At 35.5% G+C, this 21608-nt stretch overlaps 1 protein-coding gene across 5 annotated transcripts in view; it reads right to left on the reverse strand.

Annotated features, from left to right (window-relative positions):
- Window positions 1–21608, reverse strand: part of OSBPL8 (oxysterol binding protein like 8) — a 194054-nt gene that overhangs the window by 13921 nt on the left and 158525 nt on the right. For all 5 annotated transcript variants that reach the window (XM_049694982.1, XM_004271572.4, XM_012533688.3 and 2 more), the window contains 6 exons: window positions 17252–17350; window positions 14327–14424; window positions 12459–12548; window positions 11052–11188; window positions 9222–9407; window positions 8457–8544 (listed from right to left, as the gene is read on the reverse strand). In XM_049694982.1, the coding sequence (XP_049550939.1) occupies window positions 8457–8544; window positions 9222–9407; window positions 11052–11188; window positions 12459–12548; window positions 14327–14424; window positions 17252–17350 (698 nt within the window). The remainder of the gene's footprint in view (window positions 1–8456; window positions 8545–9221; window positions 9408–11051; window positions 11189–12458; window positions 12549–14326; window positions 14425–17251; window positions 17351–21608) is intronic.

The following is a 21608-nucleotide window of genomic DNA, read 5'->3' on the forward strand; positions in this document are numbered from 1 at the left end:
TTGGTGGACTTTTTTCTTTAAATATTCTTTTGCCTCTTTCTCTTCTTCTTCTCTTTCTGGGACTCCCTTAATGTATATGATGATCCACTTGATGGTGCCCTATAGGTCCCTTAGGCTCTGTTCACTTTCTTCATTCCTTTCTTTCTGTTCCTCAGACTAGATAATTTCAATTGTCCAATCTCTGAGTTAGCTGATTCTTGCATTCCACCTTCTCCAAATCTGCTGTTGAATATCTTAGTGAATATTTCATTTCAGTTATTGTATTTTTGAGCTCCAGAATTTGTTTGGTTTCATTGTATAATTTCTCTTTATTGATATTCTGATTTTGTCTATATAACTTTTTCTTGATTTCCTTTAGTTCTTTGTCCCTGTTTCCTTTAACTCTTTGAACATACTTAAGATAATTGTTTTAAAGTCTTTGGTAAGTCTGGTATCTGGACTTTATCGGGAATGGTTTCTGTCAACTTACATTGTTCCTTTTAATGGGTTCGTATTTCCCTGTTTCTATGTATGCTTTTTAATTCTTTGTTGAAAACTACACATCTAAATATTATAAGGTGGTAACTCTGGAAATCATATTTTCCACTTTCTCCAGGGTGTGCTGCTTTCTGTATTGTTGAAGGCTATTGTACTCCATCTGTTCAGTGAATTTCCCAAACTGTATATGCAAAGACTTTTCTCCTTGTTGTGCATGGTCACTGAAGCCTGTGTTCCTCAGCTTGTGTTTAGCTAGTATTTTGACATAGATTTCCTTGAACACCAGTAGCTAAACAAACAAGACACAAAAACAAAAAAACCCGCAAAACCCAAACTCTCCTAGTCTTAGCAGACAGGCTCTGTGTAGGGGCACTCCTTCAACATTTCAAGCCTAGAAATTAGCTTAAGGTGAAAGGTGAGGGTTTTTGCAGGTCTTCTCTGAGCATAAGCATCTTGCCTTGGGCATTTTCATGGCTTTCTAGATTCTCCTGTATATATGGGGCTTTTCAATGCCCTAGTTTCCCAAAGAATCTCTCCCTAGCTTTTTCTCCTGGGCCTTACATGGCCTATTGTGTGTTTTATTGGTAATCTTTTGCCCCAGGTATCTGCAGGTTGTTAGTTTGGCTTGTACTATTTTCAAGCAATGCCTGCAGCCTTTCTGGCTTGGCTCTGAGTTAGAAAAAAAAAAGATGCATGCCCTGCATAAATCCTTCAGGTAGCCCCCAGACAGGTTACAAAAGACATACACAGCCCTGCATGCAACTTTCTGGAGGGGTCAACCCCAGTGCACCCCCCCTTATGGAGAGGTCGGATCCTGGCACTTCCCACTTCTGGAGAGGTCATTGGGGCTGAAGCCAGGCAGGACTTTGGGGGCACTCAGAAGCCTTCTGATGGAGCTCTGCATTTGAAGCCTGGATGCAGGAATTTTCAGAAGAGCATGGTGCTGTGCACGATGGCTGTTTGGCTTGAAAGACAGACCCCTGAGTCACAAAGGACACTGTGATCCCGCCCATAGATTTCCCCATATGCTGCACTGACACTTGGCACGGTGTCCTTCTTTACAGAGAGGAGAGTTCAGAGGATTCTTCTCTTGCTGCCATCACTGAGATGTTATAAGCCACTGCTTTCAAGTAGACCGAAGCTGGAGGCGACTTCAAGATGGTGAAGGAGTAAGACGTGGAGATCACCTTCCTCCCTACAAATACATCAAAACTACATCTACATGTGGAACAACTCCTACAGAAAACCTACGGAACGCTGGCAGAAGACCTCAGACTTCCCAAAAGATGCCCTCAAGCGACCTACATGCAGAGGCGGGGCCAAATCCAATGCTGAACCCCAGGAGCTGTGCAAACAAAGAAGAGAAATGGAAATTTCTCCCAGCAGCCTCAGGAGCAATGGATTAAATCTCCACAATCAACTTGATGTACCCAGCATCTGTGGAATACCTAAATAGACAACGAATCATCCCAAAATTGAGGTGGTAGACTTTGGGAGCAACTGTAGACTTGGGGTTTGCTTTCTGCATCTAATTTGTTTCTGGTTTTATGTTTATCTTAGTTTAGTGTTTAGAGCTTATAATCGTTGGTAGATTTGTTTACTGATTTGGTTGCTCTCTTCTGTGTTTTATTTTCTTATATATATATATTTTTTCCTTTTTCTCTTTTTGTGAGTGTGTATATGTATGCTTCTTTGTGTGATACTGTCTGTATAGCTTTCCTTTGCCATTTGTCCTAGGGTTCTGACCGTCCATTATTTTCTATTTGTTTGTTTGTTTTTTAGTTTTCAGCACTTGTTATCATTGGAGGATTTGTTTTTTGGTTTGGTTGCTCTCTTCTTTCTTTCTCTCTCTTTTTTAAATTACTTTTAAATATTTAATAATTTTTTTCTATTTTAATAACCTTATTTTAATTAATTAATTAATTAATTAATTTATCTCCCTTTTCTTCTGAGCCGTGGAGCTGATACGGTCTTGGTGCTCTGGCCAGGTGTCAGGGCTGAGCCTCTGAGGTGGGAGAGCTGAGTGCAGGACATTGGTCCCCCAGAGACCTCCCTGCCCCACATAATATCAAGTGGTGAAAACTCTCCCAGAGATATCCATATCAACGCTAAGACCCAGCTCCACTCAACAACCAGCAAGGTACAGTGCTGGACAGGCTATACCAAACAACTAGCAAGATGGGAACACAAACACATGCATTAGTAGAGAGGCTGCCTAAAATTGTAAGTTCACAGACACCCTAAACCACACCACCGGATGTGGTCCTGCCCACCAGAAAGACAAGATCCAGCCTCATCCACCAGAACACAGGCACCAGTTCCCTCCACCAGGAAGCCTACACAACCCACTGAACCAACCTTACATACTGGGAGCAGACCCCAAAAACAACGGGACTATGAATCTGCAACCTGCAAAATGGAGACCCCAAACACAGTAAATTAAGCAAACTGAAAAGACAGAGGAACACACAGTACATGAAGAAGCAAGGTAAAAACCCACCAAACCAAACAACTGAAGAGGAAATGGGCAGTCTACCTGAAAAAGAATTCACAGTAATGATAGTAAAGATCCAAAATCTTGGAAATAGAATGGAGAAAATAAAAGAATGTTTAACAAGGACCTAGACGAACTAAAGAGCAAATAAACAATGATGAATAACACAATAAACGAAATTAAAAACTCTCTAGAAGGAATCAACAGCAGAATAACTGAGGCAGAAGAATGCATAAGTGACCAGGAACATAAAATAGTGGAAATAACTACCACAGAGCAGAATAAAGAATGAAAAGAATTGAGGACAATCTCAGAGACCTCTGGGACAACATTAAACGCACCAACATTCGAATTATAGGGGTCCCAGAAGAAGAGAAAAAAAAGGGACTGAGAAAATATTTGAAGAGATTGTAGTTGAAAACTTCCCTAATATGGGTAAGGAAACAATCATTCAAGTCCAGAAAGCACAGAGAGTCCCATACAGGATAAATGCAAGGAGAAACAGGCCAAGACACCTAATAATCAAACTATCAAAAATTAAATACAAAGAAAAACTATTGAAAGCAGCAAGGGAAAAGCAACAAATAACAAACAAGGGTATCCCCATAAGATTAACAGCTGATTTCTCAGCAGAAACTCTACAAGCCAGAAGGGAGTGGCAGGACATGTTTAAAGTGATGAAAGGGAAAAACTTAACAACCAAGTTTACTTTACCCAGCAAGTATCTCATTCAGATTTGACGGAGAAATTAAAAGCTTTACAGACAAGCAAAAGCTAAGAAAACTCAGCACCACCAAACCAGCTCTATAACGAATGCTAAAGGAACTTCTCTAGGCAGGAACCACAAGAGAAGGAAAAGACTTACAGTAACAGACCCAAAACAATAAAGAAAATGGTAATAGGAACATACATATATCGATAACTACATTAAATGTAAGTGCATTAAATGCTCCCCCCAAAAGACATAGATGGGACGAATGGATAAAAAAACTAGACTCATATATATGCTGTCTACAAGAGACCCACTTCAGACCTAGGGACACATACAGACTGAAAATGAGGGGATGGAAAAAGATATTCCATGCAAATGGAAAGCAAAAGAAAGCTGGAGTAGCCATTCTCATATCAGGCAAAACATACTTTAAAATAAAGACTATTATAACAGACAAAGAAGGACACTACATAATAATCAATGGATCAATCCAAGAAGAAGATATAACAACTGTAAATATTTATGCACCCGACATAGGAGCACCTCAATACGTTAGGCAAATGCTAACAGCCATAAAAGGGGAAATCGACAGTAACATAATCATAGTAGGGGACTTTAACACCCCACTTTCACCAATGGACAGATCATCCAAAATGAAAATCAATAAGGACACATAAGCTTTAAATGATACATTAAACAAGATGGACTTAATTGATATTTATAGGACATTCCATCCAAAAACAGCAGATTACACTTTCCTCTTAAGTGCTCATGGAACATTCTCCAGCATAGATCATATCTTGGGTCACAAATCAAGCCTTGGTAAACTTAAGAAAATTGAAATCGTATCAAGTATCTTTTCCTACCACAACACTATGACACTAGATATCAATTACAGGAAAACATCCATAGAAAATACAAGGATATTCAGGCTAAACAATACACTACTAAATAATCAAGAGATCACTGAAGAAATCAAAAAATACCTAGAAACAAATGACAATAAAAACACGATGACCCAAAACCTATAGGATGCAGAAAAGCAGTTCTAGAGGGAAGTTTATAGCAATACAACCCTACCTCAAAAAACAAGAAACATCTCAAATAAACAACCTAACCTTACACATAAAGCCATTAGAGAAAGAAGAACAAAAAAACCCCAAAGTTAGCCGAAGGAAAGAAATCATACAGATCGGATCACAAATAAATGAAAAAGAAATGAAGGAAATGACAGCAAAGATCAATAAAACTAAAAGCTGGTTCTTTGAGAAGATAAACAAAATGGATAAATCATTAGCCAGAGACATCAAGAAAAAAAGGGAGAAGACGCAAATCAATAGAATTAGGAAAGAAGAAGGAGAAGTAACAACTGACATTGCAGAAATACAAAGGATCCTGAGAGATTACTAGAAGCAACTCTATGCCAATAAAATGGACAACCTGGAAGAAATGGACAAATTCTTAAGCATGCACAACCATCCAACATTGAACCAGGAAGAAGCAGAAAACATAAACAGACCAATCATAAGCACTGAAATTGAAAATGTGATTAAAAATCTTCCAACAAACAAAAGCCCAGGACCAAATGGCTTCACAGGTGAATTCTATCAAACATTTAGAGAAGAGCTAACACGTATCCTTCTCAAATTCTTCCAAAATATAACAGAGGGAGGAACACTTGCAAACTCATTCTATGAGGCCACCATCACCCTGATACCAAAACCAGACAACGATGCCAGAAAAAAAGAAAACTACAGGCCAATATCACTGATGAACATAGATGCAAAAATCCTCAACAAAATACTAGTAAAAAGAATCCAACAGCACATTATAAGGTCATACAACATGATCAAGTGGGGTTTATCCCAGGAATGCAAGGATTCTTCAATATATGCAAATCAATCAATGTGATACACCACATTAACAAATTGAAGGAGAAAAACCATATGATCATCTCAATAGATGCAGAAAAAGCTTTCAACAAAATTCAACACCCATTTATGATAAAAACCCTCCAGAAAGTAGGAATAGAGGGAACTTACCTCAACATAATAAAGGCCATATATGACAAACCCACAGCCAACATTGTCCTCAATGGTGAAAAACTGAAACCATTTCATCTAAGATCAGGAACAAGACAAGGAAGTCCACTCTCACCACTATTATTCAACATAGTTTTGGAAGTTTTAGCCACAGCAATCAGAGAAGAAAAAGAAATAAAAGGAATCCAAACAGGAAAAGAAGAAGTAAAACTGTCAGTGTTTGCAGATGACATGATACTATACACAGAGAATCCTAAAGCTGCTACCAGAAAACTACTAGAGCTAATCAATGAATTTGGTAAAGTAGCGGGATATAAAATTAATGCCAAGAAATCTCTTGGATTCCTATACACTAATGATGAAAATCTGAAAGAAATTAAGGAAACACTCCCATTTACCATTGCAACAAAAAGAATAAAATACCTAGGAATAAACCTACCTAAGGAGACAAAAGACTTGTATGCAGAAACTATAAGACACTGATGAAAGAAATTAAAGATGATACAAACAGATGGAGAGATATACCTAGTTCTTGGATTGGAAGAATCAACATTGTGAAAATGACTATACTACCCAAAGCAATCTACAGATTCAAGGCAACCCCTATCAAACTACCAATGGCATTTTTCACAGAACTAGAACAAAAAAATTCACAATTTGTATGGAAACACAAAAGACCCTGAACAGCCAAAGCAATCTTGAGAAAGAAAAACGCAGCTGGAGGAATCAGGCTCCCTGACTTCAGACCATACTACAAAGCTACAGTAATCAAGATAATATGGTACTGGCACAAAACCAGAAATACAGATCAATGGAACAGGATAGAAAGCCCAGAGATAAACCCAAGCACATATGGTCACCTTATCTTTGATAAACGAGGCAAGAGTACATAATGGAGAAAAGACAGCCTCTTCAATAAGTGGTGCTGGGAAAACTGGACAGCTACATGTAAAAGAATGAAATTAGAACACTCCCTAACACCATACACAAAAATAAACTCAAAATGGATTAAAGACCTAAACGTAAGGTAAGACACTATAAAACTCTAGTGGAAAACATAAGCAGAACACTCCATGACATAAATCACAGCAAGATCCTTTTTGACCCACCTCCTAGAGAAATGGAAATAAAAACAAAAATAAACAAATGGGACCTAATGAAACTTAAAAGCTTTTGTACAGCAAAGGAAACCATAAACAAGACAAACAGACAACCCTTAAAATGGGAGAAAATATTTACAAACAAAGCAACTGACAAAGGATTAATCTCCAAAATATACAAGCAGCTCATGCAGCTCAATATGAAAAAAAAACAAACAACCCAATCCATAAATGGGCAGAAGACCTAAACAGACATTTCTCCAAAGAAGATATACAGATTGCCAACAAACACATGAAAAGATGCTCAACATCACTAATCATTAGAGAAATGCAAATCAAAACTACAATGAGGTATCACCTCACACTGGTCAGAATGGTCATCATCAAAAAATCTACAAACAATAAATGCTGGAGAGGGTGTGGAGAAAAGGGAACCCTCTTGCCCTGTTGGTGGGAATGTAAATTGATACAGCCACTATGGAGAACAGTATGGAGGTTCCTTAAAAAACTACAAATAGAACTACCATACAACCCAGCAATCCCACTACTGGGCATATACCCTGAGAAAACCATACTTCAAAAAGAGTCATGTACCACAATGTTCACTGAAGCTCTATTTACAATAGGCAGGACATGGAAGCAACCTAAATATCCACCAACAGATGAATGGATAAAGAAGATGTGGTACATATATACAATGGAGTATTACTCAGCCATAAAAAGAAACGAAATTGAGTTATTTGTAGCGGGGTGGATGGACCTAAAGACTGTCACACAGAGTGAAGTAAGTCAGAAAGAGAAAAACAAATACCGTATGCTAACACATATATATGGAATCTAAAAAAAAAAGTTTCTGAAGAACCTAGGGGCAGGACAGGAATAAAAACGCAGATATACAGAACAGACTTGAGGACACGGGTAGGGGGAAGGGTAAGCTGGGATGAAGTGACAGAGTGGCATGGACTTATATATACTATCAAATGTAAAATAGATAGCTAATGGGAAGCAGCTGCATAGCACAGGGAGATCAGCTCGGTGTTTTGTGTCCACCTGGAGGGGTGGGAAAGGGAGGGTGGGAGGGAGACACAAGAGGGAGGAGATATGGGGATGTATGTATATGTATAGCTGATTCACTGTTATATAGCAGAAACTAACACACCACTGTAAAGCAATTATACTCCAACAAAGATGTTAAAAAAAAAAAAAGACATACACAACAATTTGTTAACAAGGTCTACTGTACTTCCTGTGGAACCAGGGCTCACACTGGGAACGTGGGGACCCTTCAAGACTGCCACTGCACCAGGGAGGCATTAGGACAAGAGCAAGTAAAAAATGCCATGAAGCCTTCTCGCTGCTCTGAAGTCACCTGATTCTTGATTCAGCTCTCACTTAGTTGCTGCAAACCTCTGACTGTTTTCCAGAGTTCAGGCAAATTTGGTTATGACAGTTTCTGCTTGATTTTTTATGTTTCTTTGGGGGCAAAATAGCTTGGAGCTGCCTACTGTATCATTTTTCTGACCTGAAATTTTAAATTGTGGAGCCAAATTTTAAAGGTTGGTAACCAAAGATACTACGAATTTTAAACATTTATATGCAGAGCAGGATCTAGTTACTTTTTTATTACATACCATTGGAGTGCGATGTTTCACTTTGGTCTGGATAACACCATCTTTTTCGTACTGTATCATATCATTAAGTGGATCCCATGGTCGAGTACTACATAAATGAAAAAAGACCACTTGTTTAATGACTAGGCAAAACGCTCAGAAACTTTTTAAAAAACTGTCTACTCTACGATTAGATTTTCATTGGTAATTATAAACTTAGCTGTAAGATTAAGATATGTCATATCTAAACTTCTGATCCTCAGCTTATTTTATAGGCTAACTACTATCATGGAGTCAAATTTATAATGAATGGAACATCAAGGGTAAAATCTCACACATACTGTTTAATTTAAAAACTATTCATACTAACATTAAAAAAAACCTAGCAGGCTTCCCTGGTGGCGCAGTGGTTGAGAATCCGCCTGCCAATGCAGGGGACACAGGTTTGAGCCCTGGTCTGGGAAGATCCCACGTGCCGCGGAGCAACTGGGCCCGTAAGCCACAACTACTGAGCCTGCGCGTCTGGGGCCTGTGCTCTGCAACGAGAGGTCGCGATAGTGAGAGGCCCGCGCACCGCGATGAAGAGTGGCCCCTGCTTGCCACAACTAGAGAAAGCCCTCGCACAGAAACGAAGACCTAACACAGCAAAAATAAATAAATAAATAAATTTAAAAAGAATAACAACCCAAGCCAAGCTGTAGGATGTTATTAAAAAAAAAAACAAAACTAGAAATGAAGGCAAAAAACTATGAGATACTGTTTGTAATATAATTTTTAATTACTTACTCTGCAAACCTGTAATGCCATTCTCCTGTCAGTGAGTCAAGGTCAAATAACTTGCAAGTCCACTCTTGATTTTTTGTTTTCCGATCTCTGGCAGCTTGTCTTTGAGCTTCTTCTAAAACACACTTTTCTTGAGTAGCTTCTGTTTGGTCTTTGGCATTTATGGCTCGAGTTACCCGCTGCCAGAGTCTAATACATGTGCAAAAATAATATTGAAAAGAACAACAGAAATCAAATCTGCATGGAATAGGCTTGACTCCCCTTGAGAGAAAATGATGCCCATGTGGGTTTTTGGCTTTGAGAAAGCTTATGCTCGGATGCTTAGAAACAAGTCAAGATATAAAAAGTGATGCCTTGAATAGAGTGAGACAGTGGAGACCAATTTTTTTTCTTGGCCAGAGAAATTTATTACATGGGTTCTTAAACATATGGAAGTGAATGGTGCTGATCCACATGGTAGAAATGTAATGAAGGCTCAAGAATCTACATTTTAAACAAGCTCCCTAGATGATTCTTGTACATACTGTTTAGGATCCACTGGCCTCAAAGATCCAGAAGTATACTGCCATGTTTCTCAACCTTGGGTGGAGGATTTGTCAGGGAATTAAAAAGAATCAGAATCTCCGGGAGTGGGCCCAAGTATTGCTTTTTTTTTTTTTAATGTTTCCCAGGTGGTTTTAATGTGCAGCCAGTGTTGAGAACCATTGATTTAGCAGAAAAAAATACTGAGGCAAAAATCTTTTCCCCTACTAAAGTTTAGTGTTTTACTAGATACTTAAAAATATATCTGTATTCTACCCATCTGGGAAGATAGCATGTCGGGCTCAAAGAATAAAGGCTAGGGAATCAGATAGACTTGGGTTTTATCCTAGATCTGCCACTTCTTGGCTGGTGAACTTAAAGTTACTTATCTTGTCTAAGACTCACTTTCCTCATCTTTAAAATACATTAAATTATACCCACATCTCAAAAATTGTCGTATGCCTTCGCAAAGTTTCACTCTGGATGGAGAGCATCACGTGGTTATAGCTGAAACAGAATTTTCAGAACTGGTGCATACGTAACCTTCCATCTTTGAAAACCTCAATTTTGAGCATAGAAGGAAAGTGCACGTAGACTTGAATCCTCAGGAGAAGAGAATGATATGCCTGTGCAAACATGTAGTGAGAACTAAACTGCATAATGTGTATAAAGTACCTAGTAGAGTGTCTTTTACACAGCTACCCCCTTCTCCTACCACAAGGAAAGAAATAGAAGAATACGATTGGGCAGTATGTATACAATATTTTTGGTGTAAAAGTATAGGAGATCCAGGAAGAATTTCATGATTTAAGAACATAAATTATGGCCTTAATTAGTCCCCAAATAATATAAGTCCTCTAGAAGCCTGCACATCCAGTGGCGTGATTTTTGTATTTTAGAAAATAAAACAGAAGTAGATTTTGTACCACTTCGCCTAAAGTTCTACATGCCTAACCCAGGTTAGAAAACAGCTGCCAGATAAAAACCAAGAATCATTAGTCCCACCATTTTATGCAAACAAAATAGTTTTTGTTCTTCTTCTTCTCTCTCTCTCTTTTTTTTAAAATAAGCCCTGGAGCAGATAAGAAGAGAAAGGAAAAAATAGGAAGTTTAGTTTAGAGTTGCAGAAGAGCAGCATGATTTGTGTTATAATTATTTGACATTCACATACACCAAAACAAAATCTTGTCAAATCCCACAAATGTTGAACTATTTTGCTGAATTAAAAACAGAAAAGTGACCATACTGTTGAGGGATTACAAAAAATACTCTTTGATTTTCATGAAGTGAGCTGAAAAGTGGTATACTTACTTCTCTGATTCAAAATCTCCTTGCTCTTCAAATTTTACAGTGTGCCTTATTAATCTCCACTGCTTAATGTCTGGTGTTGGATTCCAGAAAACCTCTGAATTATCAGTCTTTTTGTCAGTAATAAAAACTTCACTATCCTATATTTAAAGAAATTAAAAATTAATGTAGAGAATTATCTTTATTTAAAAGGGAATTCTGTAGTTTAGTAATATAATAATAATTTCTTCCTGACAATCCCACAGTGACATTTTTAAAACAAATATAACTAGCACTTTTCTAAAAGCCCCAAATCTCTTGTCATTCTTATAAAAACATTAAGATTAAATACCTAATACTTTTCATTTAAAAACTTGGTTGAATGCAGAGGAAGTTTGTGAGATTTCAGAAGTTTCACTTAATAAACAAATTTTAGACAATTACATGCAAAAAGCCTCAACAACTGTCTCTAAATTGTCAAAGTAGAGCATAGTGTTTGCTATAGCTACAATGAGATGCTGTAGACCATCTACGTATTCAATATATGTAGAAAAACTTAAGAGCCTTTCTTAGCATTAAAAATCTTAGCACAATCTTATAAATTTCATTTGTTAAAAAACAGTTTTATCTTTTTTTCCAAATGATATTCAGATAGAAGTAAATTTTAAAAATAACAGAGCATTGTAGCCTCTTAGTTGAGTCTCTAGGTCCATCTTCATTTTCTCATCATATTTCTCATCATTTTCTGATTATAATGCAGAAAAAAGCATATACCGGTGTTTACAGTGAGAGTGCATTTGGCAGTAGCATGATATGATCCTTTTTATTAATATAATAAGCTCCTCTTAACAAAATTATGTAAATATGAATTTAGGTCAGCAGAGAAGTAAATAAAAGCCATTGCTCTCAAAAAACACTGTATCTTTTCCATGGTCCTCAAAAGAAAATATAACCCTAATTGGAAATGCCTCTCCTGGTGAGAGGCAGTATACAGTTGTGTGTAAAAGCACGGCATTGGAGCCAGAGTGCTTGGGGGGAGATCTTACTTCACTACTTCGAACAAATTATTTAAACTCTCTGTGCCTCAGTGTCCTCCTCTGTAAAATGGGGACAATAATAATACTCATCTCATAGGGTATTATACTAAATAAATGAGTTAATATGAGCAACATTTTAAAACAATGCAGTACATAGTATGTGATATGTAAGTGTTAGCTACTTTTACTGATTTAAAGTTTTGGAAAGACCAAATATTACATTAAACTAAATACTGTTGATACAAAGCAATACCAAAATATTTGTTAAATTGAAACTGATGTTGAATAGTGATGCTTTTAGAAATGGGATAAGTGAACTTATAAAATTTGATTTTTAATTTTTTTCCCACAGAATAGAATTCTTTTTGTAAAGCTACAGTATAAAAATACTTACCCAATGTCCTTCCAAAGTAGCTAGGACTTCTTTTCCCAATTTTAGTTTCCCTGATATTTGATTAACACAGTCACTACTACCTAGAAATGGCTTTTAAAAGAAAAAATGTTGAAGAAACATTTTACTTTTAACTTATATTTACATACAATGTAGACCAAAAAAACCCCAAAAAGTAACTGTATAGTTACAGTGCTGTTAAAGGCACAAATGGTGAAATGCTGACTCAAATTTTAGTCAGAAATGTTCAATAAAAAGAAATTTAAATTTGTTGCTGTGGAAAAAATAGATAAAAGCAGACTATGTGAAGCCCAAACAAACATATTACGAAAGATCACACTGAAATAACTGGTGTCCTGTGCTCTCTCTTGATTCAAGACTGCACTCTATCAAGTTGCACTATTTTAAGCAGTAACAACTCAGTAAACATAAGGGACTTAACTCATCTATTGAATAGCAACTCCTCCTTTAAAAACAAAACAATAAAACAATATCCAATCAAAAAAAAACTTCTGAAAATTAAATTAGAAGAAATATATTTTGAGTTACTTTATCGCCTTACTGATGTTTCTCCTCACTGACAAAATTTTGATGCTCCAATCTAATCTTTAAAGGTGTCATAAATTACTTAAGATCTCTTCACTCATGATTTTCAAATATCATTATCACCATACAAGCAAAAAATCTGCTAAGAAGAAAAAAAAAATCAAAGGGCATTGAATCAAATAATACTTAAAGAGATCCTTTTTATTAGAGCAAAGTTGCTGATTACCTGGATATCAACATAGGAGCAATTTAGTCATAAGTATTAAATAATTCATAGAAATATTTTTATCTAAACGTAATGTACTATCCCACACCAACAATGACACTGTGAAAAGGTCTTAAATTTCCCTTTTACGCTGAGGCAGACAGAATTTTCCAAAGATGGCCTCAATTATAGCTACTCTTCCTCCTTCAGCCCACATGTTCTTCCTCAATAAGATCCTGTCACCCTCTCACTGAGAAGTGGGGTCTGCATCCCTTTGAATTTAGGTGGGTTTGTAATTCTTCAACTAGTAGAGAATGGTGGAAATGATGTAATTTGATTTCTGAGTCTAGGTCATGGACAGCAATGCAGCTTCTGCCTTCCTCACAGGACACTTGTCCTTGGAACCCTGAGCTGCCAAGTAAGAAGTCTGACTACCTTGAAGTTCCCATGATGTGAGGAAGACAAACCACATGAAAAAGTCATGTTTACAGGTGCTCAGATCTGCAGTCCTAGTCTTTCAGTCATCCCAACATGTGATGACTTACATGTCATCAGACATGTAAGTGATGAGCCTTCAGATGTTACCAGGCCCCAACTGTTGAGTCTCTCATAGCCTGAAAGTCTTCCTAACTGTTGCCTCAGCCATTATGTAGCAGAGATAAGCCATCCCCAATATGCCCTGTCCAAATTCCTGGCCCACAGGACTCCTAAGGAACAGAACATAGCTGTTTCTAAGCTCGTGAGTTTTAAGAGTAAAGTGTTAGGTGGAAATAGTAAATAATAAAACTGTTAGTGTACACAGCATAGCTCAAGCTGATATATGCTTTTCTTGGGAGGGTACATACTTTTTGGTATTCTATAAAGCAATGTTTCAATTTACTAAGAAATTTCCATTCATCCTCTTCTTAAATCTCTTATTATAGTGCCAACAGTTTTATTAATTAAAATTAAAAACAACAAATCATGGCTTTCTGTTGATTTGGATCTTCCAAGGCTGCCCTTTCATGAATTCTATGCTCTTATATTTAGTTTTTAATTAGAAACTAAATCTTGCTTTGTTCAATATACATCGTATAGCTCTTCTTTAATTAGATGATACCTCCTATCATTCTCTACTAACCTTTAGTTTGAATTCAAGTATTGCACTGTATCCAGTTTTTTGACATGTAATATTGACTGTTCCACCAAGCTCCAGTGTCATTGTGCCATAAAGAATTCCTAAAGAAAAAAAACAATTTTGACAAAAGGTTAAAGAGAAAGAGAGAGAGACTTGCTAATAACAAGTAGAACTTTATAATCTAATCTTCTAAGAGAAATAATTCAAGAGGATTCTGTCCTACTCAATTACAATCTATAATATGCACGTAAAGTTGGTTCTGTAGGATTTGAATAGATAACAGTTGATCCACATTATTTCCAGAGTCTATATTTACAAATTTATATTCTCACTAAAATATATTAGTAATCCCAAAATCAATACCCACAGCATTTTTGCAGTCATTCATGGACGTGTGCAGAGTGGTGAAATATTTGTTGTCCAATGTGCACACTGAAGCTGAAGTCAAACAAGGTGAGACTCTTGACTTCTGGCTTCATTACTCATGTAGTAAACAAGTGTCTTTTCTGCAGTATATTTAGTGCCACATTTTTGTGTTTTTTGTTGGTGATTTTTACTATTTACAATGGCCCCCAAATAAGTGCTATCTGGTTTTCCTAAGCACAGAAGGTTGTGATGTACTTTATGGAGAAAATATGTATGTTAAAGCTTGGTTCAGGCATGAGTTATAGTGCTGTTGGCTGTTAGTTCAATGCTAATGAATCAAAAGTATATATGTAATATGGTGTCTTTAAAAAGAAACAAAGTTATGCTTTGATTGGTTGATGAAAATGCTGTGACAAGAGGCTCACAGGAACCTAACCATGTGTTTCCTCTAGGAGCAACAGTTTAGTATTCATTAATTCAGTGTCTGTGGTGACTTTATAGGACATAAGTACTACAAATAACAAGAATCAACTGTATAAGTAAGATAAATTTAAAAATCTCTGTATTTTGGTTCTTGACTAAAAACAGTTGGAGAAATTCTGAGTTTGACGAGTTAAACAGGCTGTGTGTGTGTGTGTGTGTGTGTGTGTGTGTGTGTGTGTGTGTGTGTATATCTGTTCTTGGACTAAACTTTTTTTTTTCCCCAATGTTCATCATTCCCATAGTTTGTATATTTTTACTATGCATACATAGAAACCACATAAGCTCATTTTGCACACAATCATACTATACACATCTTTCTCCGATTTGATTTTTAAACTCAACATTTTAGATAGGATTTAAAACTTTTTCAAATTTTTTAATATAATTTTTAAAGGTTACTCTCCATTTACAGTTATTACAAAATCTTGGCTATATTCCCCGTGTTGTACAGTACATCATTGAGCCTTGAGCCTATCTTACCAATAGTTTGTACCTCCTAGTCCTCCACACCTATAATGCACCCCCCTCCCCAATGGCAACCACTAGTGTGTTCTCTGTACCTGTGAATCTGCTTCTTTTTTTGTTATATTCACTAGTTCATTGTATTTTTTAGATTCCATGTATTGAATATAAGTGATATCATACAGTATTTGTCTTTTTCTGACTTATTTCACTTAGCATAATGCCCTCCAAGTTGGACTCAACTCTTAAGGCAGCCTTTAATATGCAAATGCACAATGTTAATTTTCAAGAGAGGAACAGACTATGCAATGCTTCTCATATTTATTTGGCTATGGAATTCTTATTTTATACAACAATTTGAGACTAGTGATTTGGAGAACACATCTTAGAAAATACACGAAGGTAGAAAATAATCATTTCCTCATTCACAAGGGGTTATGATCTCTCCTTTTTTCCGTGCAATAAAAACACTGCTATGAAAAAAAAAATTTTCCCTGTTGCTATTTGGGTATGACATTAGGTATCTCTCTACATGAAATATCATTTTATTTATTCTAAATTATTTAAAATTTAAAAGTATATTTCTCATAAATTCATTTCATGATTTCAGATATTTCACTTCATGTCTATTTCAAGAACCATACATGAAACTCAAAGAATTACCTAGCCTGAGGTCACAAGTTGGCAGTCCTGCACAGTGGATGGGAGTCAACAAGCCTAGAGTTTAGTCTCAGCATTCTTACTAACTAGCTGGTCTGGCTTTAGATAAGATTCTTAACCCTCCTGGTTTTTTCATCTGTGAAATGAGGTCATATTAAATAATTTCTATGTTTTCATGAATCAGTTCCTAAAATAGAGGATAATTACCCTAAAAAGTTATTTTTAAGAAATGGGTTGGAAAGAAGGGTAAAGATAATGACCAAGCTGAGTGTTTAAGATGATGCCATATAGCATAGCAGTGCAGATTGCAGAGCTGTGTGATCTCAGGCAAATTAACCTCTTTCTGCCTTATCCTCCTCGTTCATAAAACAGGGATAATATTACCTACTTTATAGGGCTGCTGGAATGATTAAATGAGCTTATAAATGTAAAGTGCACAGAATAGTTGGGTGCCTGGCCTGTTTTAAATGATAGTTATTATTTAATACTTTTATCTGTATACTAAATAATGGGGAAAAAGCATAATACATTAATTTTTAACAAACTGCCAAACAAGGATGAGAAAAAATTTTAAAGAACTTGTTACAATGAAAAGCAGTGCATTAAAATTTTAAAAAGGGGTGGTGGTGCAAGAAGATAAAAATCACTTTTGAGGATTCGGAAATAGCGGTCAGTTTCATCAAATTTTACAACTCGTAGACAAGGCAAATGAAATTCCATTATTATAAATCAGCCTCTTCCAAATAAAGTATGTGTCACAAAAAATCTACTGTGGTGAATTAATTCATCATAGAAATATTCAGCAGATGATAACAGTGATCTCAAGTATCTGTAAACCAAGGACACTTTCAAACAAAAGGCTGACTCCATCAACCTCAAAACATAAATTACAGTCAAATACACTTACTTAAAAAGAAGGTTTAAAAAAAACCTAACTCAAGTATAGAAAATATTTACCTTTACAATGAGCATATGGCATTGTCATTGCATAATCTTCGCCTCTATTCAAGAAAGTTAACCGTGCTTCTCCTTCTAATAGTGCAGATAATGAGTTTCCTGAAATAAATATTGTTTTTTAAGTTTCACAAAAATAATTCAGCCAATTCAAAACAAACAAAACGTATTTAGGACACCTACCAGATATCTACAGTGGAATGTCTTAAAAATGTCTCAGTCTCAATGTGTCCAAACATATATTTGTTGTCTTATACCCAAAACATATTCGATCCATGTTCCTATTCTTACAAAACGAGTACTTTTAAAAGGTACTCATTATATGTTTGTTGTGTTATTTTACATGAGGCTCTTAAAAAAAATCTTAAACATGTAGAACATGCCGTAAAACACTATTTCACTGTATAGCTTAATATGCCCTTTTTTGAATAAAAACATTATTTCTTATCTGTAAGACACATTACTTCGTTAAGTCCCAAGCTTTAAGTACGTATAATTGATATAATAATACTATGGCTAATTTAGAAAAAATTTCAAATATGCATAACCCACCAAAATGCAATTGATGATAAAATTTCATGGTATTTTCTTCTAGCTTTTCATATATATATATATATATATATATATATATATATATATATAAATATATAAATATATATATTTCCCCCATTGAGAGCTTTATTGAAGTATAATTTACATACAGTAAGTGACCCATTTTAATGGTGCATTTTGATAGTCTTAGCAATTGTATCCAGTCACGTAACCTCCACCAGCACAATCCCTGCTCCTTGGCAGTCAATCTTTTCCTCCAGCCCAAGGAAACCACTGGTCTGGTTTCTATCACTATAGTTTGGCCTATTTTAGAATTTTGTATAGATGGCATCATAGAATATGTAGTTTATTGTGTCTGATTTCTTTCACTTAGCAAAATATTTTTCAGACTCATCCATGTTATTGTATCATCATTTCATGCCACTTTAACAATACTGAAAAATCTAATGTATGAACATAGTATATCTCTCCATTTACTTATCTTCTTTAATTTTCCTCAGCAATGCTTTGTAGTTTTCAGTGTACAGGTCTTATATATCTTTCATTAAATTTACTCTTAAATATTTTATTTTTAAGATACTATTGTAATCAGAGTTATTTTTTAAATTCCATTCTGCAAGTGTACATTTCTAGTATATAGAAATACAATTGATTTTTGTATTTTGATCATGTATCCTACAACCTTACGAAATTCACTCATTAGTTCTAGTAGTATGGTGGTATATTTTAGAGGATTTTCTATATAGATCAGGTATGTATGTGGTTTAACTTCTTCCTTTCTAATCTGTATGCTTGTTCTTTAACTTGTCTACTGCATTGGCTAGGACTTCTAACAGAATTTCATACAGAAGTGGTGAGAGTGAATATGCTTGCCTTGTACCTGACCTTAAGTAAAAATTGTTCTATTTTCAACATAAGAGTATTAAGTTGGCTATTTATTTTTCATAGATACCTTTAATCTAGTCCTAGTTTGTTGAGAGCTTTTATCATGAATGGATATTGAATTTTGTCAAATGCTTTTTCTGAATCTATTAAAATGATATGATTTTCCTTTATTCTATTAATATGAATTACACTGATTGTTTTTCAGGTGATATGCCAACCTTGTATTTGTGAGATAAACCCCACTTGATCATGATATATTATCTTTTAAATATATTGATCATGACATATATCATTTTTAGATATCCAATTATGTGTGTGTATTACCGTTTATATATATATTGATTTGTTACTAATTTGTTAAGGATTTTTGCAGGTATATTCAAGAAAGATGTTGATCTACAGTTTTCTGATAATGTCTGGTTTGGGGATAATGTCTGGCCTCATAAAATAGCTGAAAAGTGTTTCCTCCTCTTCTATCTTCTGTAAGAAGCTGTACAGAATTGGCATTATTTCTTCCTTAAATATTTACAAGAACTCAAAATATCTGGGCCTGGACCATAACTTTTTTATAATTCTTTTTTAAATTAATTATTTTTGGCTGCATTAGGTCTTCTTTGTTGTGTGTGGGCTTTCTCTAGTTGCAGTGAGCGGGGGCTACCCTTTGTTGCAGTGCGCTGGCTTCTCACTGCGGTGGCTTCTCTTGTTGCAGAGCACGGGCTCTAGGCGCGCGGGCTTCAGTAGTTGTGGCTCGCAGGCTCTAGAGCACAGGCTCAGTAGTTGTGGTGCACGGGCTTAGTTGCTCCACGGCATGTGGGATCTTCCCAGACCAGGGCCCGAACCCGTGTCCCCTGCATTTGCAGGTGGATTCTTAACCACTGTGCCACCAGGGAAGCCCTGGACTATATCTTTGAAGGAAGATTTAAAATTACTAATTCAATTTCTTCCACTGATTTAAGGCTATTATAATTTTACATTTCTTCTTGGGTCGGTTTTGGTAATTTGTGTTTTTTAAGGGATTTGCCCGTTTCATCCAAGCTGTCAAATTTATTGTCATAAAATTATCCATAATATTTCCTTATCATCTTTTCAGTGTCTGTAGGATCCGTAGTGATTCTGCTCATTTTATTCCTGATTTGTATTCTTTATTTTGATCAGTCTAAAAGCAACTCTTGGGTTCCCTGATTTTCTCAATTGTCTGTCCACTTTCTACACTGATGTCTGCTCATTATTATTTCCTTTCTTCTACCTACCTGAAATTTGATTAGCTTTTTCTAACTTCATGGGGTAAAAAGTTAGATCACTGATTTGGTTCTTTCTTTTTTTCTAATTTAAAGTTATAAATCTCTCTCTAAGCATCCCTTTTGCTGTATCCTACAAATTTTGATATGCTGTATTTTCATATCATCTAGTCTTAAATATTTTCTAATTTCTCTTGTGATTTCTTCTTTGGCCCATGAATTATTTAGAAGTGTGTTATTTAATTTCTAAATATTTGGAGTTTACCTCGATATCTTGTCATTTATTTCTAATTCTATTTCATAAAGGTTGCAGAACATATTCTGTATGATTTCCATCTTTTGAAATTTATGGAGAGTTGTTTTATGGTCAAACATGTGATCTATACCAGTGAAAAACCATATGTGTACTTGAACACAATGTATATTCTGTAACTGTTGCCTGTAATGTTCTAGAAATATCAATTAAGGTAAGGTGTTGATAGTGTTTTTCAGGTCTATATGTCTTTGCTTATATTTCATCTAGTTGTCTTATCATCTGCTGAGGAGACAGTGTTAATCTAAATATGATTTTGGAATTGCCTATTTCTCCCCCTAATTGTTTTTGCTTCATGTATTTTGAGGTTCTATGATTTGATATACATTTGTGATTATTATGCTTTCCTGACGTACTAAACCTTTTATCATTATGAAATACTCCTTTTTTATCTCTTTAAAACTTTTTGTCTTAAAAGTTTATTAATATAGCCACTCAATCATACTTGAACTTAATGTTCACATAGTTTAGCTTTTAATTTTTTCTATCCATATACTTTCAACCTATTTGTGTCTTTACACTTAAAGTGGATCTATCCTTGCTGTTTTATTCAATCTGACAATCTGTCTTTAAATTGGATTATTTTGACCATTAACACTGATATAATTACGATGGGTTTTTTATCTGCCATGTTACTGTGTATTTTCTGTTGTTCCTCTCTGATTTTTATGCCTTGATCAAGTTTTCCTGCTACTTTAAAAAATAATTTGAATTTTTTTTTAGAATTTCATTTTCAATAATCTTATTGGCTTTTTACTTATGCTTATCATTATTGTGTGGATGTGTGTATGCTCATGTGCACACGCACATGCTCTAAACTAGCGTTTCTCAACAGTGGCGCTACTGCTGTTGGGGCTGGATAATTCTTTGTTGTGGTGGGTTGTCCTGTGCATTGTAGGATATTTAGCAGCATCCCTGGCCTCAAACTACTGGATATACCAACTGGAAAACCAAAATATCTCTGGCCATTGCCAAATGTCTCCTGGGCCCCAAAGTTGAGGACCAGTGCTTTAGGGATTACAAATATTTATCTTTAAAATTTCACACGCCACTTACAATTAAATTAACCACTTTTATAAAATGTAGAAACTTTGCAATCTGTATGTCCACTCTCCTTTAAGCCTTTATGCTATAGTTATATCTGCATATGCTATAAAATTCACAAGGCAATGTTAACATTCTTTGTTTTGAACAGTAATATATATTATAAACAAATTGAGAAGAAAAAGTAAAAAAAAATGTCTTTTGGATTTACTAGATACTTATCATTTCTTACAATCTTCTGTCCATTCTGAGGATCTGGGTTTTTATCTAGTATCATTTACCTTTAGCTTGAAGAACTTTATTTAGCTTTTCTTGTAGTATGACTCTT

This window comes from Orcinus orca, chromosome 11, assembly GCF_937001465.1.
Source record: "Orcinus orca chromosome 11, mOrcOrc1.1, whole genome shotgun sequence".
Classification (NCBI taxonomy): domain Eukaryota; kingdom Metazoa; phylum Chordata; class Mammalia; order Artiodactyla; family Delphinidae; genus Orcinus; species Orcinus orca.